The 19,858-nt window shown below is 52.1% G+C and overlaps 1 protein-coding gene across 3 annotated transcripts in view; it reads right to left on the bottom strand.

Annotated features, from left to right (window-relative positions):
• H6PD (hexose-6-phosphate dehydrogenase/glucose 1-dehydrogenase) overlaps window positions 1-18,239 on the bottom strand; it is a 36,985-nt gene extending 18,746 nt beyond the window's left edge. The window contains exons 1-3 of one of the 3 annotated variants that reach the window (XM_009000371.5): window positions 17,943-18,239; window positions 7,695-8,331; window positions 6,191-6,308 (exon numbers count right to left, since the gene is read on the bottom strand). In XM_009000371.5, the coding sequence (XP_008998619.2) occupies window positions 6,191-6,308; window positions 7,695-8,321 (745 nt within the window). In that variant the 5' untranslated portion in view covers window positions 8,322-8,331; window positions 17,943-18,239. Of the gene's footprint in view, window positions 1-6,190; window positions 6,309-7,694; window positions 8,332-12,912; window positions 13,155-17,942 lie in introns of those variants that run through there. The other 2 variants (XM_035307629.3, XM_002750250.6) reach the window with 2 other exon arrangements.
• Window positions 18,240-19,858: the final 1,619 nt, after the last annotated feature.

The following is a 19,858-nucleotide window of genomic DNA, read 5'->3' as shown; positions in this document are numbered from 1 at the left end:
TTCCAATCAATGAATTATAGTAGATTTATATGTAAAGAGCATAGTTAAAGCTTTAAAAACAGATGAATTTTTGATGAAGGAACACAGCAGAGTCCCTAAAAGCCCTATTATCTGCTTACTATTCATTAATTTAGCGAGTCCCTAAGTGGCCCCTTTCCTATTTTTATCCTGTCTCAATTCTCAGAGAGAATGCATTCCCTGGGTTTACTACCTGATGGGTAAAAGAGAGCTTCCTTTATTCCTTAATTTCAAGCTTCAGGGGGTGCGCCTGTGTTTAACACAGGCCTGCAGATTTATGGATGTTGCTCCTCTCCTGGTTAGCTCTGTCTCTTGAGGGTTTACTGCAGTGACCGGATGGTGGCCTGGCACCTCCCTGGGAAGAGGCCATGCAGCTGAGTGCAAGGACAGGAAGTGAGGGGCTGGCCCTCCTCCTGGTGCTGATCTTTCCTAGTTACTGCCAGTTATGGTGGACTGATTTCTCCTAAAAATGATCTATATTGGCTCCTAGTATGTGTGTTTTCCTGGGTTGAAAGTTGAAGGCCGAAACCCATTAGTATATGAAAAGGATAGAGAAAAGCACAACGAAGTTAGACACTGGGAGGAAAGACCTCCTGTAAACCTGGCTCCCACCTGTGCAGGTCCAGAGCTCGCCAAGGTCACAGGGCAACAAAGCGGGGGGGCCATGGCAGCGCCCACCAGCTGTGCTGCTCAGTTCAGAAGAGGGAGTAACAGCCAGGAAGCATTTCTTCCCCTTCGGCCCAGTCATCCCTCTGCAGAAGTTTACTAAAGGGAAGATGTTTTTTAAAATGCTCATAAATGTTCTCAAATTAGATAGTGGTTGCATAACTTTGTGAATATACTAAAAACCACTTAATTTTATATTTTAAAAGTATAAATTTTGTGGTATGTGCATTGTACCTCAATTTTTTTAAAGGCTCCCAAAGTATTATCTAAAACAGAAGCCGGAGGAGGTGGCACACACCTGTAGTCTCAGCTACTTGTGAGGTCAAGGTGAGAGAGGATCACTTGAGACCAGGTGTTCAAGACCAGCCTGGGCAACACAGCAAGACTCATCTCTAAGATAATAATTCTAAAACAGCAAAAAGCTATAAACAACCAGAAAGCTTACTAACAGAGTTTATAACACGTATTCTGTGGCATGCACAGAACTGAACATAAATATAAATATTAAAAGGTATATATTATGCATACTGCTAATACATAGAGATTTAAATACATATACAACTGAGTGTGTATATGTGAGAGAGAAATATTACATAAAGAATGGACATAAAAGAGTATGATAGATTAATTACAGGATTTACATAATAATCCAATATAAGTCATGTGGAACTCAGACACACTGCAAGATCACTGCCACTACCTCTCCTTGCAAACTTGGAAGAAGAACAACACTTCCATTTGTAAGGTATTTCCGTGTGCATTATCTGATTTAATCCTTAAAACTACCAAGAGAGAGGTATTGGGGCTATCGGCATTGCACAGAGGTGTGCTGAAGGTCACAGCCTTCAGAATTGGGACCAGAAGCCCCTTCCTTATTGCTTCCACATTGTGGGAAATCCAGGTTTTCCTAACAAAAAATAGATTAAAAAAGAGAAAGACAAACAACTACGAGCCAACTGCAATCCCTATCGACACCTTCTGGGATTACTAAAAATAAAAAGAGGTGAGGGCCAAGGAGAGTACAGTGTGCTGGCTGGTGCTCTCTCTGGACAGGAGGTCCAGCAGCTGCCCTGGGCTCACCTTGCAGACAGCTCTGCAGATGAGGTGGGAAGGGGAACTGGCCCTGCTGAGCGAGCTCCCGGCCCCTTCTGGCACACCAAGCTGGAAGGCAGGACAGCTGGTGTGTGCCTGGAAGGACCCTGGCTGCCCTGGTCCCTCGGTGAGAGGCACTGAATGGTCACTCCAGCCCTCAGAGATGGGCACGCATCAGGCTCCTCTCCCCATGTCAGGACAGCGACCCTCCCTCCCAGCAGTGACATCCTTATCTGCCTCCTGCCTTCTAAAACAACAACAGGCCTTCTATACAGAGGGAAGCCAGGGTAACAGAGAGCCTGGCCCTGAGTGCGTGCCAGCAGGGAGGCCAGCTACTGAGGGCCTGGCCAGATTGGGAGGCTATGGAGCTCAGTGGTTAGAAGCTTGGGCTCTGAGGTGCCGGAGAGAGACCTTGGTTCTGATTCCAGCACTCCTGACAGAAAAGGCAGCTGACCCAGACAGCTGAACATGGCCCATTAATCACATGGGCCTGCCTGTCTGCAGAGCCCCTCGTGACGCCATGATGAGGGCCAGCCAGGGTCGTCTCTGGGATGAAGATGGTGCAGTGACTCTCCTTCTATGGTTCATGCTGCTTCAAGAGACGCCAGTCAGGGTACCCTGGGTACTCATACTCTCAGGGGCTCAGAGACTGGATGAATGGGAGAAGTACCCCAGGTCAGGCTGTATGGGAGCTGAGCACCAGATCGCTTCTTCCTTTCCTCCTCCCTACCCCCTCCGGCCTGTGCAGCAGACTTGACTCTGCAGCAAAGTCCTCTGGGCCAGAGGCTGCAGCATTAAAAAAAAAAACAACACTCACCCAGCATGGAGGATGGAGGGAAAGGGAGGGGAGGGAGCTGGGGAAGCCACTTCCACCCACTTAGATGTGTGTGATGGGGGTGGGGAAGACATCCAAACGACCTTGCAGCTCAGAAGTCCCTTTCCTGGGCCCTGCAGCAGCTCTGGACAAGGAACACTCTATTTCCCAGGCCTGGCTTGCAGCCCCTCCCTTCCCAGTACTCAGGGTGCTGGCTTGGGTTATGCAGGTGTCACTCCTGCCTAGGAGTCAGCTAGGGTTGCACAACTGCAGAGGTGGGGGGCAGCTGGGATCTACCAGAACTTCTGGCAGGGGCAGAGCACAGGGTGGGGGAGTGAGGGAGAATGGCCTGTGGTGTACATGGGGCAGGGAGTTGAGGAGAATGGTCTGCCCTGAACTTTGCCCCTCTGCTTAGCAGTCAGACTGTGGGGCTCTGAATCTGGCCTTGGAAAAGTTCTGCCCACGCTGAGCCCCACTGCAGCGGCACTCACCTGCTAACCCACCAAAGTCCAGCAGGAGACAGCATTTCCTCCTGCCTGTTTCCCATCTTCACCCAAGGCACAGTGGCAGCCGAGGCCCTGCTGTGCTGGGTACCAGGATCCTGGCGTTGCTAAGGTACACTGCAGGTTGGCGGTGCCTGTCCCCTCTCTCCAGCCTGAACCACAGGCAGGGGGCCTCTGAGGGGCTGGCTCCAAAGCAGGACCCAGAGGGGACAGCACAGAGCAGTGCTGGGGCCAGTGGGGCTGCACCAGGCCACCTTCTTGGGATGCAGACAGAATGTGTCCTCTGGCACGCAGGCACACAAAATTGAGAGAGACAGAGAGAGAGCAAGCGAGCTCATTCTGTTGCCAAAGCACCTTGTGTCCAAGGCCCTCTTGCTGGGGGCTGGGTGCAGCAGCAGGCAGTCCCTCCCTGCTACCAGCTGTCTCAGGCCTCTGTCTGTAAATGGCAGGTAAACAAGCCATTGAGGCCCAAACTCCAGGACAGCTGCAGTCCTGGCCACCTCTGACAAGGAGCATGAACTGAACCAGCCCCACTCAGGCCTCAGCATGACAGGCTGCAAGCCCCCAGGACTAGTGGATCCCCCACTGCCTGTCCTGTGCTGAGGCCCCTTTGCCCCTGGGCTGAAAGTGCAGGGCCCAGCTGAATGAAAGGCCTTGCACTCTGGAGCTTAGGAGCATCGGACCCTCCCTTAGAGCCCCCCTTGGCAGGCAAGGCTGGGCCTGCTTTAGTGACAACAGGGCCCCGGGTGCCTCTCCCTCCTGGGCCCTGAGGATAGCCAGCCCAGGCTGTTGTATTGAGGACGTTCAAACTCAACATCCTCAGACCATCTCGGCAGACAGACCTGCCCAGAGCTCCGCCTGTCTTTCTGTCTTGTCTACTGTTTTTCTTTCTCCAAAATCCGAAAGTACCTTTGCTAGGGTAATCAGGCCTGAAATCTGCCTGGTCCCTGGCTCCACAGGACCTGCAAAGAACCCACATATGACACTAGATACCAAGAAGGAAACAAGGTAGGAAGGTTGGAAAAACTAAGAGGCAAAGCACCAACAGATAAACTCCAGACATCACAGCTCTTCCCCAGCCCAGGGTGGGGATAGGAAGGAGTTGCCAGAAAGGGGAGAGGGGAGGAGTCCTGGTATCCCAGCCTCGCTGGGGATGGGGCCAAGTCCAGGAGGAGAGGTGCAGGTGCTAGCCTGTAGGCTGCAGCAGGGGCAGGGGCCCCTCCCATTCTGCTCCATGCTCTCTGCACCAGGTGCAGCTCACTTCTCTGAAGACAAAGCAGGGATAGGCCCACCACACATGCCTGCCAGGATATCACACACACACAGGTGCGGGAGGAAACCCACGGCCGGAGCCCTGGCTGAGGACAGGGAGGGGAAACTTGCAAGGGCTGGAGGACAATTCCCTGAGACCCACGAAGGCTCACTGCAGGGGGCAGGGCCTCTTTTCTGCTGTGGGTTCTGGAGTAGAGAAACCTAGTACCTTTTAGAGCCCAGCAATGTCCTTCAAGGCTTGGCTGGGGAAGTCCTGCTTGGCCTCCTGCCCATCCCCCATGTCGTCCCCCTACCGCGCTGCCTACCTACAACACCCGTCACCCATATTGTTTTCTTTTTCAGAGATGGGGTCTCACTATGCTGCCCAGGCTGGTGTCCAATTCCTGAGCTCAAATGATCCTCTTGCCTCTGCCCCCGAGTAGCTGGGACTACGGGTGCACCACTGAGCCTGGCTGGCTCCATTTTGGCGTCTGTCCTACCAGCGCGAGTGATGAGAATCCAAGCACCCAAGAATCTGAGCAGTATTAGGGAGACGTATCTGAGAAGCTGAGTTTGGTACCTCACTGGCATCTCAGCCCCTCAGAGAGCTTCTGGCACTAAATACACATTCAGAGAGGAATGGAGAAACAGCTGAAGAGAGAAATCAAAGGGGAAAAAAAAGAACAAGACAATGGCCCAGAGAAAGAGCAAGGTAGAGAGAAAAAGAGGAGAAACCTCCTGGCCCACCCCGGGTCCAGGGCTCTGGGCCCTGCCCTGTGGCGGCATGCACTGCGGGGGCTGGGGGGGAACAGTGGCCTCGGGTGCTCCCACTGCAGCTGCAGAAAGTGGCCACGGGGATGAGCTGGCCACTGACGCAGAGCTGGCAGCACCAGGCGGCAGCGCCAGGTCCGGGTGCTGGGGCCAGACTGTTGCCCCCAGAATCAGGCTCCACCACCTTCCACCATGGGCTGTGGACTCGCCACCATCCTCATCTGGAAGGAGGCTAATAACGGCGCACACCTCACCTGGCGGCTGGGGGAACGGGAACACAGTAAACATTAGCTGTCATCATTACTGGGCAAGAGCCAGGGCTTTACATATTCACAGTCAATGCTCCAAAACTTTGCTACCATCACGAATGCCAGGTCCCAAAGGGACATTAGCTGTCCTCGTTGACAGGACGTGCTCATCTCACAGCTGCAAGGAGTGACATGCCACCCAGCTGAAGGCAGAGGTGGGCCTGATGCAGGCCCCCCGCCTCCTGGGTGCATCTGAGGTGTGTGGCAGGTGCCAGAGAGGAGGTGCCCTCCTGGAGCCTACAGGCTGGCAGGAGAGACAGGATGGACAAGGACAAGGCAAGGGCATCATCATGCAGGGCAGGGGAGGGAGGAGTGCGGCACCGTAAGGGTGAGAGGAGTGGGCCTACAGGGCTCAGAAAGCCTTCCTAGAGGGCCATGGAGCTGAGAACTTACACGAGAGAGGGGTCAGGAGCTGAGGGGGACCCGAGGGGCAGTGCCCAGATAGGGGCACCACAGCTGCAAGCACCACAGTCAGAGAAGCCCTCACACAGCTCCCAGTCTCTACATACTTGGGAACTTGGGGGAACTCCAGCCTCTGCTGTGTGCCAGTGGTTTCGGGAGTCTGTGCCAGGCCTACTTCTCTGGACTATATGCTCTCCACGGGCAGCAATGGCTACTTGGGCTTTGCCAGCCAGCACCCTGGGGTTTAGTCCAGCTCAGAGCAGGGCACACGGGAGGCTTGAAGGGAGACCATACACCCACAGAAAACCTCCCTCTAAGAAGTGCCCAAGGCCTACTGCAGACAGCGGGCAGGGCCACTCACACACCTTTGGCATCCACGGTCTCCTTCATGATGATCTCCACCCGCTCCACGTGGTGCTGGTTCCAGAGGCCGTCCAAAGCCTTGCGGTTCTGGTCTCGGAAAGGCAGGATCTGTGCCACAGCCTGTTGGGAGGAAGATGGTGTGCTGCAGGGTCCTCTCACGATGAAGGAGGAACTCTGGGCCCCAGGAAGGGCTCTGCCCGCTCTATTCCCTTCTTAGACCAGAAGATGCCCTCTGAGCAATCGTTCTGGACTTCAGGGTCTCATGGGCCAGTAAAGCCTCCAAAAATTTGCAAGTTACCTCCAAAGGGTTACCAGATTTGTATTTTGCCAAGAAAAAGAATATTCAAAATCACGTATCTTTTAGTATAACCACTTTTTAATAAATATAGGTTTAACACCAAGAATGTAGCAAGAAAAGCTTCAAATTGAGCACATTCAGTTTTTCTTCTCATCTTGCCATTAACAAGTGAAAACCTCCCCAGGAATGGCCTAGGTCTGAGGACCACTATTTGGGAATCCGGCTATGGGCAACTCCAGACAGGATGTGATAGAAACCATGTCTCTGTTCTCAACAGCCGCCTGTGCCCACCCGCACCGCCTGGGCTCAGTACCAGAACACAGGGCTGCTGTGCTCTCTGCTGGGGTTCCTGGGACAGGATGCCCCTAAGGGCCTCCAAGGCATTTTGAGTGACTGACATGTGTCACACAGGAGGTTACCCCATGTTCCTCCCCAGGGCCTGGGCTTAGGGTCCCACTGCTCCCTGGTTTAAGCTCTGATTGCTGACCTTCTGGCTCAACACAGAACTCAGGAAGAAAAAGATTTTGAAAAGAGGTAGATGAGGCCAGGTGTGGTGCCTCACTCCTGTAATCCCAGCTCTTTAGGAAGCCAAAGTGGGCAGATCACTTGAGGTCCGGAATTCGAGACCAGCCTGAGCAATATGGTGAAACCCCGTCTCTACTAAAAATGCAAAAAATTAGCCAGGCATGCTGGTGTGTGCCTGTTACTTGGAAGGCTACTAGGGAGGCTGGGGTGGGAGAATCACTGGACCCAGGAGGTAGAGGTTGCAGTGAGCCAAGATCATGCCACTGCACTCCAACCTGGGTGACAAAGACTCTGTCTCAAGAAAAAAAAAAAAAAAAAGAAAAAAAAGGTAGATGAGTGCAGGAGAAGAAAGCTCATTCTAAGTCCCACAGCACACCCAACAGGAAGCCAGATCCAGACACTGGAGTCCCTGGGCCACCTCTACAGAGGATGCAGGGCACATGTGAGAAGCTAGAGCCCAAAGGACAAAAGAGGCCAGACACATGGACAGGGACCCAACAGTCCTGCCTGCTGCTGTCTTTCCTTCGACCCCTCACCTCCTGCCCACTTTCAGGAGACCATGGGAGCTCTGAGTTCACAGTGCCCTGGGGCCCAGCTCCACAATGAGTAGGTGGTCTTGTTGCTGGGGTCTGCCACCACCCAGCTCCTACTCTAACCCTGGCAGGCTCCGTGCTGATGCTCACCTGCTTGCCCAAGTAATGGTCCACCCGGTACATCTCCTCCTCCTGGAAAAAACTCCCGAGTTCTGTGGCCAACTGCTGGGCTGAGAGGTGGTCATGGCCAAAGGGTTTCTCAAGGACAACCCGCAGCCAGGCGCCTGGGCCTGGCCGGCAGCTGCTGTTGATGTTACGGGCAATGTCTGTATAGGCGAAGGGCGGCACTGAGAAGTAGAAGATCCTGCCAGCCTCCCGGAGGCCCTTGGGCTGGAGCTGTGCCTCAATGTCCTTGTTCAGGGCCTGATAGTCCTCTGCCGTCTTCAGCTGGTGGTACCCGCTCAGCTGCAGGAACTGATCCTTGTACTCTGCACAGTGACTGGGTTCCATGTCCTTGGGGCAGGAGAGGGATTCCAGAGCCTTGGCCATGAGCTCTTGGCCCTGCTTAGGGGCTGTCAGAGCAGCTCCATGGAAGCTAAAACTGTGGCCCCTCCCCGCTTCATCCAGGTACAGCTGGAACAGTCCCTGCCACAAGTACTTCTTAGCCAGGTCCCCAGTTGCTCCCAGCAGGATGATGGAGACATGTCCCTGGAGCTCCTGGGCCTGCAGGCAGCCCAGAAGGGCCACACACATTGCCACTGTGAGCATCTTCCACATGCCTGGGTGCCTGGGGAGCAGAGAGAGACAGATGAGGAACAAGGAAGAATCAGACATGGTTCAGGTGGCCGTGATGTGAAGCAAACATTTCCTGCCTGGCAAGAAACCACCACCACGTGTTCCTTAAGAATATGTTAGAGGCCCACAGCTTGTCCCTCCCTTCTGGCAGCCAGGCTTCTGTGCCAGGAAGTCAGTGAGTAGGGAGCCTGCCCTGTAGACGGGGACTCTGCCTGGGAAAGTTAGAGGCCACATGCTAGAGGTGAACCACTTTGCTACCAGAAGCGTGGGAAAGTGGCAAAGGCCGCCAGGGAGGGCCACAGGCCTGGGAGTGGAGATGTCCATTTGATGACCAAGGCCGGTCTCCTCCAGGAGCACAGGTCACCTGGACAAGCAGGGCAGCCCCAGCCTAGGAATAGCTGCAGGTCCTCAGGTGACAGCTGCAACGGCAAGAGGATAGAACCACCTCCTCTCACCTCTCACTTTCCTCTTCTCCATGTCTACTGGGCTCCGACTACAAAATGCTGACTAATAACTGCTGTAGCATAGTGACAGAAAACATGGACTCCAGACTGACTGCCTGAGTTTGAATCCCAGTACAACGCCTTAGTAACTGCACAATTATTTAATCTGGCTGTACGTCGGTTTTCTCATCTGAAATGGGGGTAACAGTGGTACTTACACCACAGAGTTGTTATAAGGATAAAAGGAGTTCATGCTTATAATGCACTTAGGCCTATGCCTACCACCTATTAAGCACCAAGTGGTAGGTGTCATTCTGGAAGAGTGATAATAGCTAACACTTAGTGCTGGCACTAAGTATTTACGTCCATTAGAGCTCACTGAATCCAGACAATCCCAGAAAGAACCACAAGGGGTGGGTTCTGTTAGTTTTCTCATTCTGCAAATGGAAAAGCTGAGGCTCGGGTCAATGATGGTCCCAGGGTAAGAACGCAGGGGAACTGGGACTGACACTGTGCAGCCACTGCAGGCTACAACCTCCCCAGGGAAGCAAACCACCTGAGCTAGTGTTCAGCCTAAACTGAAGGAGCTGACGTGCATGAGAGGTAGAGGCCTAGGGTGGGTCACAAATGCACCAAGCATTTGTTTTTTCTGGCCTTCTGTTCTAACAAAGGTTGTAGGGCTTTACGTGCTGAATGCTTCCTCCAACCAAGGCCAGTGTTGGAGAGAAGGGAAGAAGGAAGTGAGGGGGAAAGTAACCATGGCCAGCATGCCCATTGGAACTAGTGGAAAATCTATGGTGGAAATGGGGCCTGGCCTGCAGGTGGGAGCAGTGAAGAAGGAACTGAGATGGCTGATTAGCACAGGCTATATGTCAGGCATTTTACCAGGTAAAGGATTAACAAAATCTTTGGCAACTTTAGAAAGCTGTAATCTGGTAATACAAATGGGGAAACTGAGGTTTAAAGAGATAACTTACAAAGGTCCCATAGAACCGGCCCAACGACATCTCCACCATCCCTATACAGAAGGGACAAATCTGCCTCTTGACCCTGACATCAGACCCCCTCCTCCCACCACCCCCCTTTGCCTTGTCCTCATCTCTCTTGAGATCCATCTCCGAGAGGGTCCTAGTGAGTGACCAACCCAAGATGAGGCTCCAACAACAGTGTCTGAGCCAGTGTCTACAGGACACATGGTGCGTCCATTACTGGAGCTTTAACTAGAGGATCGGGGCCAGAGTGGCTCCCGAACCTTCCTCTCCCATGCTCCCTGTATGTATCTGCACTCACCCCTAAAAACACACACGGACCACAGGACCATTCTGCTTTTTCCTCCTGCTTTCCAGTCCCTGTCCTTGGCCCTTAAAGCGTTTTTTCCTAAACTGGCAATCTCGCCCCTGTCTGGAGGGAAGGAGAAGCTGCAAGGTCAGTGCGGGAGAGAGGCAGCAAGAAATCTGAAGCCCAGAGAACAGCCTGGAGAAGGAGGAGCCGCCAGCTGGCAGGCTGCGCTTCAGAGCTGCTGATCAGATCCTGGTAGCCAGCGCTCTGGACGTGCCTGGTACAAAGGGAGGAGCTAAGCCCCCAGAGTGCTGGCATGGGCAGGTGGGGGAGCCCCAAGAGCCGGCACCCCTGCCCCCACCCCAGAAGACTGCAGGCAGCTGTGACAGATGGCCACCTGGCCTGAAGTGACTCCTGGCCTTCTGTTTAATCCTGTTCTGACTCAGGTTTGCCACAGTCCTCATTGACCAGTTCTGTTGTGGGTCCCCAGTTCTCAGGCTGACCTCCCTTATCTGTTACTTATGTTCCCAGCACTCCTATAAACAAATCCAAGATATTGGGTATTACAACATGGTTGCTTACTCTGTGGTTGCAAAACAACCAGAGAACAACTCTTTTCTAAATGAGTGTGAGTGGTACATTTTTTTTTTTTAATGTTTTTTAACCTTAACAGTGTTTCTTAAACTTTAATGAGCATTTGAATTTCCCGAGGATCTTTTTAAAAGGCAGATTCTGATGCAGAAGGAGAGGTACCTGAGGTGCTGACAGCTGGTCCAAGAGCACACTTTGAGTAGCAAGACTCTGGAATACTAAGCAGTTAATACTAGAGCAAAGAGTTTCACAGCAATGATTCTCATCAAAGGAGGGCATCAGAATAAACATGCATGCCTCACCTCCTGCTCCCTTTCCCAAGACAAAGACATTCCGATTCAGTAGGTGCAGGGGAGGGCCTAACACTGTATTTTGAAACACTCTCAAATGGTTTCATTTGCCCATCCCCCTGTAAAAACTGGTTGTTCCTGAGTCCATTAATAATACCTATGTTTACCAAGTAGTTAGCGTGTACAATGACTTAAATGCACCGTCCCAATCGTTCCTCACAACAGTCTCCTGGAGGGGGTTCTGTGAGAAGTCTCATTCTACAGACAAGGAAACTGGGAGGTGAAGGAAACTGTCAAGCCACAAAGTCTGGGCTCTCAGTCACGACACTAAACAGCCTCCTTAGTCAAGCAGAAGAATATGGTATTTGGGTCCAAGGACCTGGGTCAAGATCACTGCCTAGCTTCATGATCTAATTAAATCAGCTAATCAGGTCAGGCACAGTGGCTCACGCCTATAATCCCGGCACTCTGGGAGGCAGGAGGATCACTTGAGCCCAGGAGTTCCAGACCAGCCTGGGCAACATAGTGAGACCCCTATTTCTACAAAAAATTTTTAAAAATTAGCTGGGCGTGGTGGCACATCTGTAGTCTCAGCTGCTAGGGAGGCTGAGGATCACTTGAGCCCAAGAGGTCCAGGCTGCAGTGAGCCATGATTGAACTCCTTTCTGTAACAGCAGGTAGATGATTAGAGCCTTAGGGCCCACACTTCTTCATCTATAAAACAGGGCAAGTACCATCAACTGGGGGGGAGTGGGGGATTAATTGAGATGATACACGTGACAAAACTGCTGTACAAATGTTAATTAATTAAGCTAATCAAATGCAAAGTGCCCTCCTGGCCCCCAAGGGTGGCATAATACCATTGCTGTCAGGAAAAACACTGAACCTCCCTCCTCTCCTGGGGCTACAGAGTCAGGCCCTGCAGACAGCACTGAAGAACACCCTGTTTCCTAGCTTACCCCGGCTAGTCTGGAAGCAGCAAGGGGAAGGCTGGCTCGGTCATCCTCCCTGCTGCCCTGACAAAGAAATAAGCAGGCCCAGAGAAGCCCAGTTAAGTCAAAGTCAGGATGGGGGACCCCAGCCTCTGGGGCAGAGGCGCAGACAGCTCCAACACATTTCCTGGGCTCACTCCTCCCCCTCAGCTGCAAGGCTCTGCTTCAGAAGGTTTTTTTCTGAAGCACTTCTCCCCTCTGCCTCCTTGCCTGCTCTGAGAGGAATGGGCTGTAAAATAAATCTTCGAAAATTACATACTTGAAGTTAGCCAAAGAGCCTGAAAGTAGCCCTTCAAAGGCTTATCCAACTACAAATCACTTCTTTTTAAAAAATGGATAATCAGTGAGAAAATCTTTAGTGAAAGTTTGAGTAGTTGTAAGAGGGGCATCAGATTGGGAACTGGAACGTATGGTGCCTCTTGTCAAGGCCCTGCCTCTAAACAACTACATAACCTTGAGCAAGTCATTTAGCCTGGCTGGGCCTCAGTTTTCTCTTCTAGGAAATGGGAGGGTGAGATAAAGGATCTGTGTGATCTTTCAGTGTCCCTAAGTCCTGTTTTCTGAGAAAAGAAGATCTGTACCCTATTTTCCGGGAGCTGCCCTCCACATTTCTATAAGGCAAAAGAGCCTTGACCTCGGCAGCCATGCAGGGAAACAGAGAACTAAAATATGAAGCCAAGAGCTGATAACTGTGCGTCATTCAGCAGTTAAGACAAAGCTCTTTGAAGCTATGACTTAACGTGTGTGGAGGATGCAATTTCATTTACAATTCTTATTTAAGATACTTGCCAGAAATACACTCACTACAAAACAAGGTGCTGCGGAGGCATCCTGTAGGTAGGTGGAAAAGACGTTCTTCTGACGGCTCATCTTGGAGCCAGGGCTGGCTGTGGGCACACAGGCCCAGTCCTGGGCACCCTTCACTGTCTCTAACTCTAATCCTGAGAGGCTCCTAATGGTCATCCTGGGAGAGACTTACCAGTTAAAGGGCTCTGCTAACATCCCAGAAGGTGGGGACACTGGCTTGGCCAGCCAGGGGGTTTGGATCAGAATTCAGGTTCCGGCCTTTGTTTTCACCCAAGCGGAAGAGGCATGCAGCTGTCCCTGACCAGACTGGGCACACACAGAACCAGCCTGTGCTGAAGCTCCAGCCACAGAGCGTTTTTTGGTAAACCACAGGAGGATACAGTTCTAATCCTCAGTGCCCAGCAGACAAGGGGTGGGAGAGAGGAGCTGGGAGGTAAAGGTCAATGTCTGCTGCTGCCCTGTTCCCTTTCCAGGCCTTTGACGTTACCTTCTGTGCGCCAGGCGGGAGGAAGGGAAATTTTCTTCAAACCATGACCCATGAGTTTGGAATTTTTTTAAAAGAACATGTGGGAGTAAAACAAAAGTTCAAACTAAAGATCATTTTAAACTAAAGCACAAGGTGATGTGCCTCATCTTTTCACAATAGCCAACCCAAGTTTTTTGTCTGTTTGTTTTTGCAGTCTGCCTGTTCTGGTCCATTCATGCCGAACCCATCAACGTAGATAAAAATCAAGCCTGCTGTCAATGACCTCTGATCTGCATTCACTGCCCTCAGGGCCAGAATGGGGACAAAAGCTTCCAGATCAGGCTCTGGGGTCCTTGTTCCTCTATCTCAGAGAATCCTCATTTCCATCTTTAGGCACCTGTCCTGGGTGGCTATAACCAGGGATGTGCTGGAGCCACCTCATATCTGTACGCAAGAATCGACTACTAAATTTCTAGGAATTTTCAAGCCAGTTGTTTAACATGGCCATTATTAAAAAGTTATATAAATGTATAATTAAATAGCCAGGCACGGTGGCTCATGCCTGTAATCCCAGCACTCTGGGAGACCGAGACGGGAAGACTACTCTAGCCCAGGAGTTCAAGACCAGCCTGGGCAACATGGAGAAACCCCGTTTTACTAAAAATACAAAAATCAGCTGGGTATGGTGACAGATGCCTGTACTCCCAGCTACTTGGGAGGCTGAGGCAGAGAATCGCTTGAACCCAGGAGGCGGAGGTTGCAGTGAGCCGAGATTGTACTCTAGCTTGGGTGACAGGGCAAGACTCTGTCTCAAAAATAAAAAAAATCACTAAATAAATTATATTAAAAAGGTAATAAATACTCAAAACTCATTACTTTCTAATCATCTGACTACATTTCACTAATATCTATGCTCTTGATATTATTTATCTCCACTGCATCTATGAGGTAAAGACATTCTATTGAAGTTGGCCAACGTGGGACTATTTATACCACATTTATTGGCCTAGACTATGAATTAGGTTCCCTACCCCTCACAAAGTCCTCTGGTAGACATTACAGCACACAACTGCCTCTCTGCCCAAGTCTCTGTTTACAGCCCAAACTTCTCCTAAACTCCAGACTCATCAATCAACTGCTACTCAGAGCATTAGCGGCGTGTTTGCCAGATTTAATAGGTACAAAATTGAACTGCTTTATCTCCCAACCTGCTTCCAATGTAATTTTCCCCATTTTCAGTAAGCGGCAACTCTACCCTTCCAGGTGTTCAGACCCAGGAACCTTGGGGTCATCTGATCTGTCAGCAAATCCTGTAGTTTCTATCTTCAAATTATCTGGAATCTGGCTGGGTGCGGTGGTGCACACCTGTAATCCCAGCACTTTAGGAGGCCAAGGTGGGTGGGTCACGAAGTCAAGAGATAGAGACCATCCTGGCCAACATGGTGAAACCCCGTCTCTACTTAAAATACAAAAAAATTAGCTGGGCATGGTGGCAAGCGCCTGTGGTCCCAGCTACTCAGGAGGCTGAGGTGGAAGAATCGCTTGAATCCAGGAGGCAGATGATGCAGTGAGCCGAGATTGCGCCACTGCACTCCAGCCTGGTGACAGAGCAAGACTCCGTCTCAAGAAAAAATAAAAGTATCTAGAATCCAACTGCTTCTCACCACCTTCCACCATGCCACTCTGGTGCCAGCCACTGTCATCTGTCTGGATTACCGTGGGAACTTCCTAATTGGCCTCCTGTATCTCCCGACCCTCTATGGTTAAGCCTCAATGAAGCAGTCAGTGACCTTTTTTATGCCAGATCATGTCATTCCTCTGTGCAGACATCTGCAGAGTCTATACATTCTGGCCTTCCACCCTTTAAGTCTTTGAGCGCTTCTCTTACCATCCTGTAGGTCTAGGTTCTGGCTGCCCAGCCTTCTGCCCCAGGGCCTTTGCACTTCTCTCCGCCGGCCGACTCCCCCATGTTCCCCACCACGTCCACGTGGTTTACTCCCTCACTAACTTCAGTTCTTTGCTAAAATGTCATCTTCTCAGTGAGGCTTACTCAGACCACTCTAAAATTGTAAACCGCCCACCCCATCCTCCTCCCCTGCTTTATTTCTCTCCATAGCACATTGCTTTCTAATACACTGCATGATCATTACATTCGTTTTGCCTATTGTCTGCCATTCCTTTCCCCAAGGCCGTGTGTGCCAATGAGAACAGGGACTTTTGTTTGCTTTTTTCTCCGCAGTACCTCCAGTATCCAAAACAAGGCCTGGCATACAGAAGGCGCTCTATAAATATCTGCCGAATGAACAAATAAATCCCATTTGCACAGGACCACTGTCATTTCTGCATTTGAAAGATGGCACAAAGGAACACATCTCTAATGGTGACTTCAAGCAAAGCGACACAGCACACATTAGCAGCAGCTTACTACTTGAAACAACACTTTTAATAATAAAAGAGCTGTTTATGAAGTATTTAACGATATGCCAAATGCTAGGCTGTGAGTATGACATGCGTCAGACCATTTAAATCTTGCCACAACCCTAAGAAGTAGGTACTATGATTATCTCCATTTTAGTAGTGAGTAGAGAGGAAACTAAAGCAAAAAGAAGTCAAATAACGTGGCCAGGTGCGGTGGCTCACACCTATAATCCCAGCACTTTGAAAAGTCAAGGCAGGAGGGTCACTGGAGGTCAGGAGTTCAAAACCAGCCTGGCCAATATGGCGAAACCTCGTCTCTACTAACAATACAAATATTAGCCAGGCATGGTGTCATGCGCCTGTAATCCCAGCTATTCAGGAGGCTGAGGGAGGAGAATCGCTTGAACCCAGGAGACAAAGGTTGCAGTGAGCTGAGATCACACCACTGCACTCTAGCCGGGGCGACAGAGCAAGACTCTACCTCAAAAAAGAAAAAAAAAAAAAAAAGAGAGAGAGAGAAGTCCAGTAACTTACCAAAGGTCAAGGAGCTAGAGGTGACAGGATTTGAAAACAGGCAGTCTGGTTCTAGATCTAACCTTCCTATAAAACGTGACTACATTCCTGAATGGCGAAATTTAAAACACTGTATTAGTATAGATACCAAACAGTGGTTCAAACCAGATAGGCTATTTCTCTGCTCCATGAAGTCAAGCTGCTCTGAACACCAACTGCTCTAACTAACTGGCCTCGGCCTCTTGGGTCCACTTTGCCTTTCACAGTTCTTCCTTCTGACATCATGAAGACATGTGTAAGCCTCAGTTGCTTTGCTGAAACCTTGAAAACCTTCAAGGGCTAGTTTCTGGAGAACTGGCTCCACGAGAATTATTCTGGATTCAAATCTCTGCTACTCAGTAACTGTGTGACTTCAGACAAGTTATTTAACCTCTCTGTACCCCAACCACAGAATGGGAAAACAAATTGATAGGAGCCATGTAAGGTGCTGAGAGCAATGCCTGGTATACAGTAAGCACCCAAGAAATCCGAGCTTTTTTTTTTTTTTTTTTGAGATGGAGTCTAGCTTTGTCTCCCAGGCTGCAGTGTAGGGGCATGATCTCGGCTCACTGCAATCTCTGCAGCGGGTGCAGGATGGTTCAAGCAATTTTCCTGCCTCAGCCTCCCCAGCAGCTGGGATTACAGGTGTCTGCTACCACCAAGCTAATTTTTGTATTTGTAGTAAAGACAGGGTTTCACCAGGTTGGCCAGGCTGGTCTTGAACTCCACTCCTCAAGTGATCCATCTGCCTTGGCGTCCCAAAGTGCTGAGATTACAGGTGTGAGCCACTGGGCCCAGCCGGAAATGCTAGCTTCTATTATTAAGCCATTGGCGTCACGAATGAAGGCATTCTTGCTAGCTTCTTGAACTGCTGTTAAAACCAACTAACCATCCACCACAGAAAAAATGCCAAGGAATAACTCAGACAGCTTATCATGGCCTTCCAATCATAATGATGAAAAATTAAAGGGATATGATACATAATTTAAAATACGCTGGCTGGGCGTGGTGCTTCACACCTAGAATCCCAGCACTTTGGAAGGGTTAAGCAGGATACTGTTTGAGCCCAGGAGTTAAAGAGGCCAGCAGTCGGACCTCTGTCTCTACAAAAGGTTCAAAAATTAGCCACAGGTGTGGTGGTGCACGCCTGTGGTCCCAGCTACTCAGGAGGCTGAGGCAGGAGGATTGCCTGAGCCCAAGAGGTGGAGGCCTCAGGGAGCCGTGTTTGTGCCACTGCACTCCAGCCTGGGCAACCAAGCAAGACCCTATCTTTTATTAAAGTGAAAAAATAAAAAATACGCCCATTTGACACCAGTTTTCCCTCATCTGCTAATTTCATGAGCTAAGGGGCTGTTGGGGGTGCACGGGGAGTGGGCAAGGATTTTTCCAGAAGTTCTCACTTCTGGCTAAGCATTCAAGGTTGGGTGAGCTGATTTTCAGAGACCCAGAGAAGTCTGCCTCTGGAAAACCGTTCACTGGATCCGGGTACAGGACACGCTGTGTGAAACCCGAGGGCCAATCAATGCCAAGGATTAAGCAGGTCCGGGGGAAAGCACGGAGTTCCCCCTGTCCTGGAACTCAGTGTCAGGAAGCCCAGGGAAACGGCCGCTCGGCCGCCGCTCAGCCCCTCGGAGCGACCCTGGAGGGAGCCTGGCCGCCCTGAGCAGCCCCGAAGCCGCCAGGCCCGGGGGATTCGCGCGGTCTAGGGCCCGGAGGCAGCGCGGGTTGGAGGCGCCGGGGCGGGGGCGGCAGCGGGGGGCGCTTACTTCCTCTCGCGCGGCGGCGCAGGCCGCTCCTCCGGGACGCGGCCGGGGCAGCGCTGAAGGCCGGGCCCGCTCCCGGGGGCTTCCCTGTGCCCCAGGCCGCGCCTCCTCTTCCGCAGGGCCCTCACCCGGACAGGTGCGCGCGTCACGCCGCTACGCGCCTCACGACGCTTCGATACCACCCGCGGAGCCCGCGGCTACAGCAGGGGAGGGCGCGACGCCAAGGCGGGCCCGGCCACCACCCCGCCCCACGCCTCAGGCCTCCGCGGCCTCGCTAGTAGCGGACCCGAGGCCCCGGCCGGGGGCGCGCGGCGGGGGCGGGGCGGGGGCGCAGGCGAGGCCACGCCCCCGCTGGCGGCCGCCAGGGCGGGGCCTCGGAGCTTCCGGGGCGAAGCAGTGCGCCCGCCCGGGGCCTCTGCCCCGGGTTTTCCCTCTGGCCCGGGGGGTCTCCGTGCATCCTAGAGCTGTCCTGCTGCGTCCGAGACGCGCGCGGGCCCCAGAAGTGGCCGAGGGACGTTTTGTGTCGTGAAGGGGGTCTGGGGTGCTGGCTGCTCCCCCACGATCTGGCACCCGCTCTGGGACTCCCCAGGTCTGGCTTTTCCCAGTCTGTAGAAGGAGCGACTCGGTCCTTAAACGTCTTTAATATCGACAGTAGGGATTTAGGGGTCGGAGCGCACACGCCTGCCACGCCTCAGCGCACAGCTTCAGATCTCTGCCGCCCCTTATCACTTGTGTGACCTTGAGTTCAGTTTCTTCATCTGTACAGTGGGGACGATGGGAGTACCTGCCTCCGGGGTTGTCTGGCACGTGGGTGCTTAGTAAGAGGAAGCTTGGACCCGTGTGGCAAATGGAGGACGTTTGCTGAGACATTGCTAAGAAAGCAAATGGAATCAGGGCTTCTCTGTAGGGTGAGAGGTGGTATCTCACTTAGATAATGGGATCAGCTGCGTTTCAGATCACTCAGTCACCTTCCTGCCCACCCCCCCCCCCACCATTATCAGGCAGTATATGGCCCTTACCCTGCTCCCCAAACAGCTGTCCACTTTTTTTTTTTTTTTTGAGACTCGGTCTCCCTCTGTTATCCAGGCTGGAGTGCAGTGGCGCTATCACAGCTCACTGCAACCTCTGCCTCCCAGGCTCAAGTGATCTCCTGCCTCAGCCTCCTGAGTAGCTGGGATCACAGACATTGGCCACCATGCCTGCCTAATTTTTAAACTTTTTGTAGAGACGGGGTCTCACTTTGTTGCCCAGACTGGTCTCGAACTCCTGGGCCCAAATGATCCTCCCACCTTGGCCTCCCAAAGTGCTGGGAGGAGATTCTGACCTGAGAGAGAAAATGTACTGCAGCTTTTTATTTTCTGATGGTTCCATTAGAGGTGGGAGTGTCTGGAACTAACAGAGGGAACTTGGCAGTGGCCGGCAGGACTGAGTGAGCCCAACAGGCATGATTACCACACAGGATGTTAGGCAAGGGGTTCTGGGAAGGCTGGAGGCCGAGGAGTGCTGGGCCTCACTGTCACCAAGGCCAGGGGCCATCTGGGCGCCGGCAGAGGGCTGCCAAGCTTGGCAAGGATTTAGGTCACACTGAGAGGGCCTGTCGGAGTGGGGAGCCAAGGAGCCAGGCACCCTCTGGGCTGCCTCCACAGCTGGAAGTGAGCAGGAGGGTTTAGGGCAGGAGCTGGCCAGAGCAGATTCGAGTGATGCCGGGACTGTTGGCCTAGAGCCCTTCCCATGTTCTGTGGCCGAGTGTGTCAGGCACCCACATGGCTCTAAAAACCAGGGCCCAGTGAGGCACAGATAGGAGCGGGCAGGTGTCAAGAGGCATGACCTGGAGGTCGGTTCCCAGATCTCCATGTGGTCCTCAGAGGGTGAGCTTCTGCTCCCTTGAGCGCTTCTTTAAATATAGCCCCAGGTGGCTG

Source organism: Callithrix jacchus, chromosome 7 (genome assembly GCF_049354715.1).
Source record: "Callithrix jacchus isolate 240 chromosome 7, calJac240_pri, whole genome shotgun sequence".
NCBI lineage: Eukaryota > Metazoa > Chordata > Mammalia > Primates > Cebidae > Callithrix > Callithrix jacchus.
Note: the sequence above shows the minus strand (reverse complement) of the source record. Positions and strands in the feature narration are given on the sequence as shown.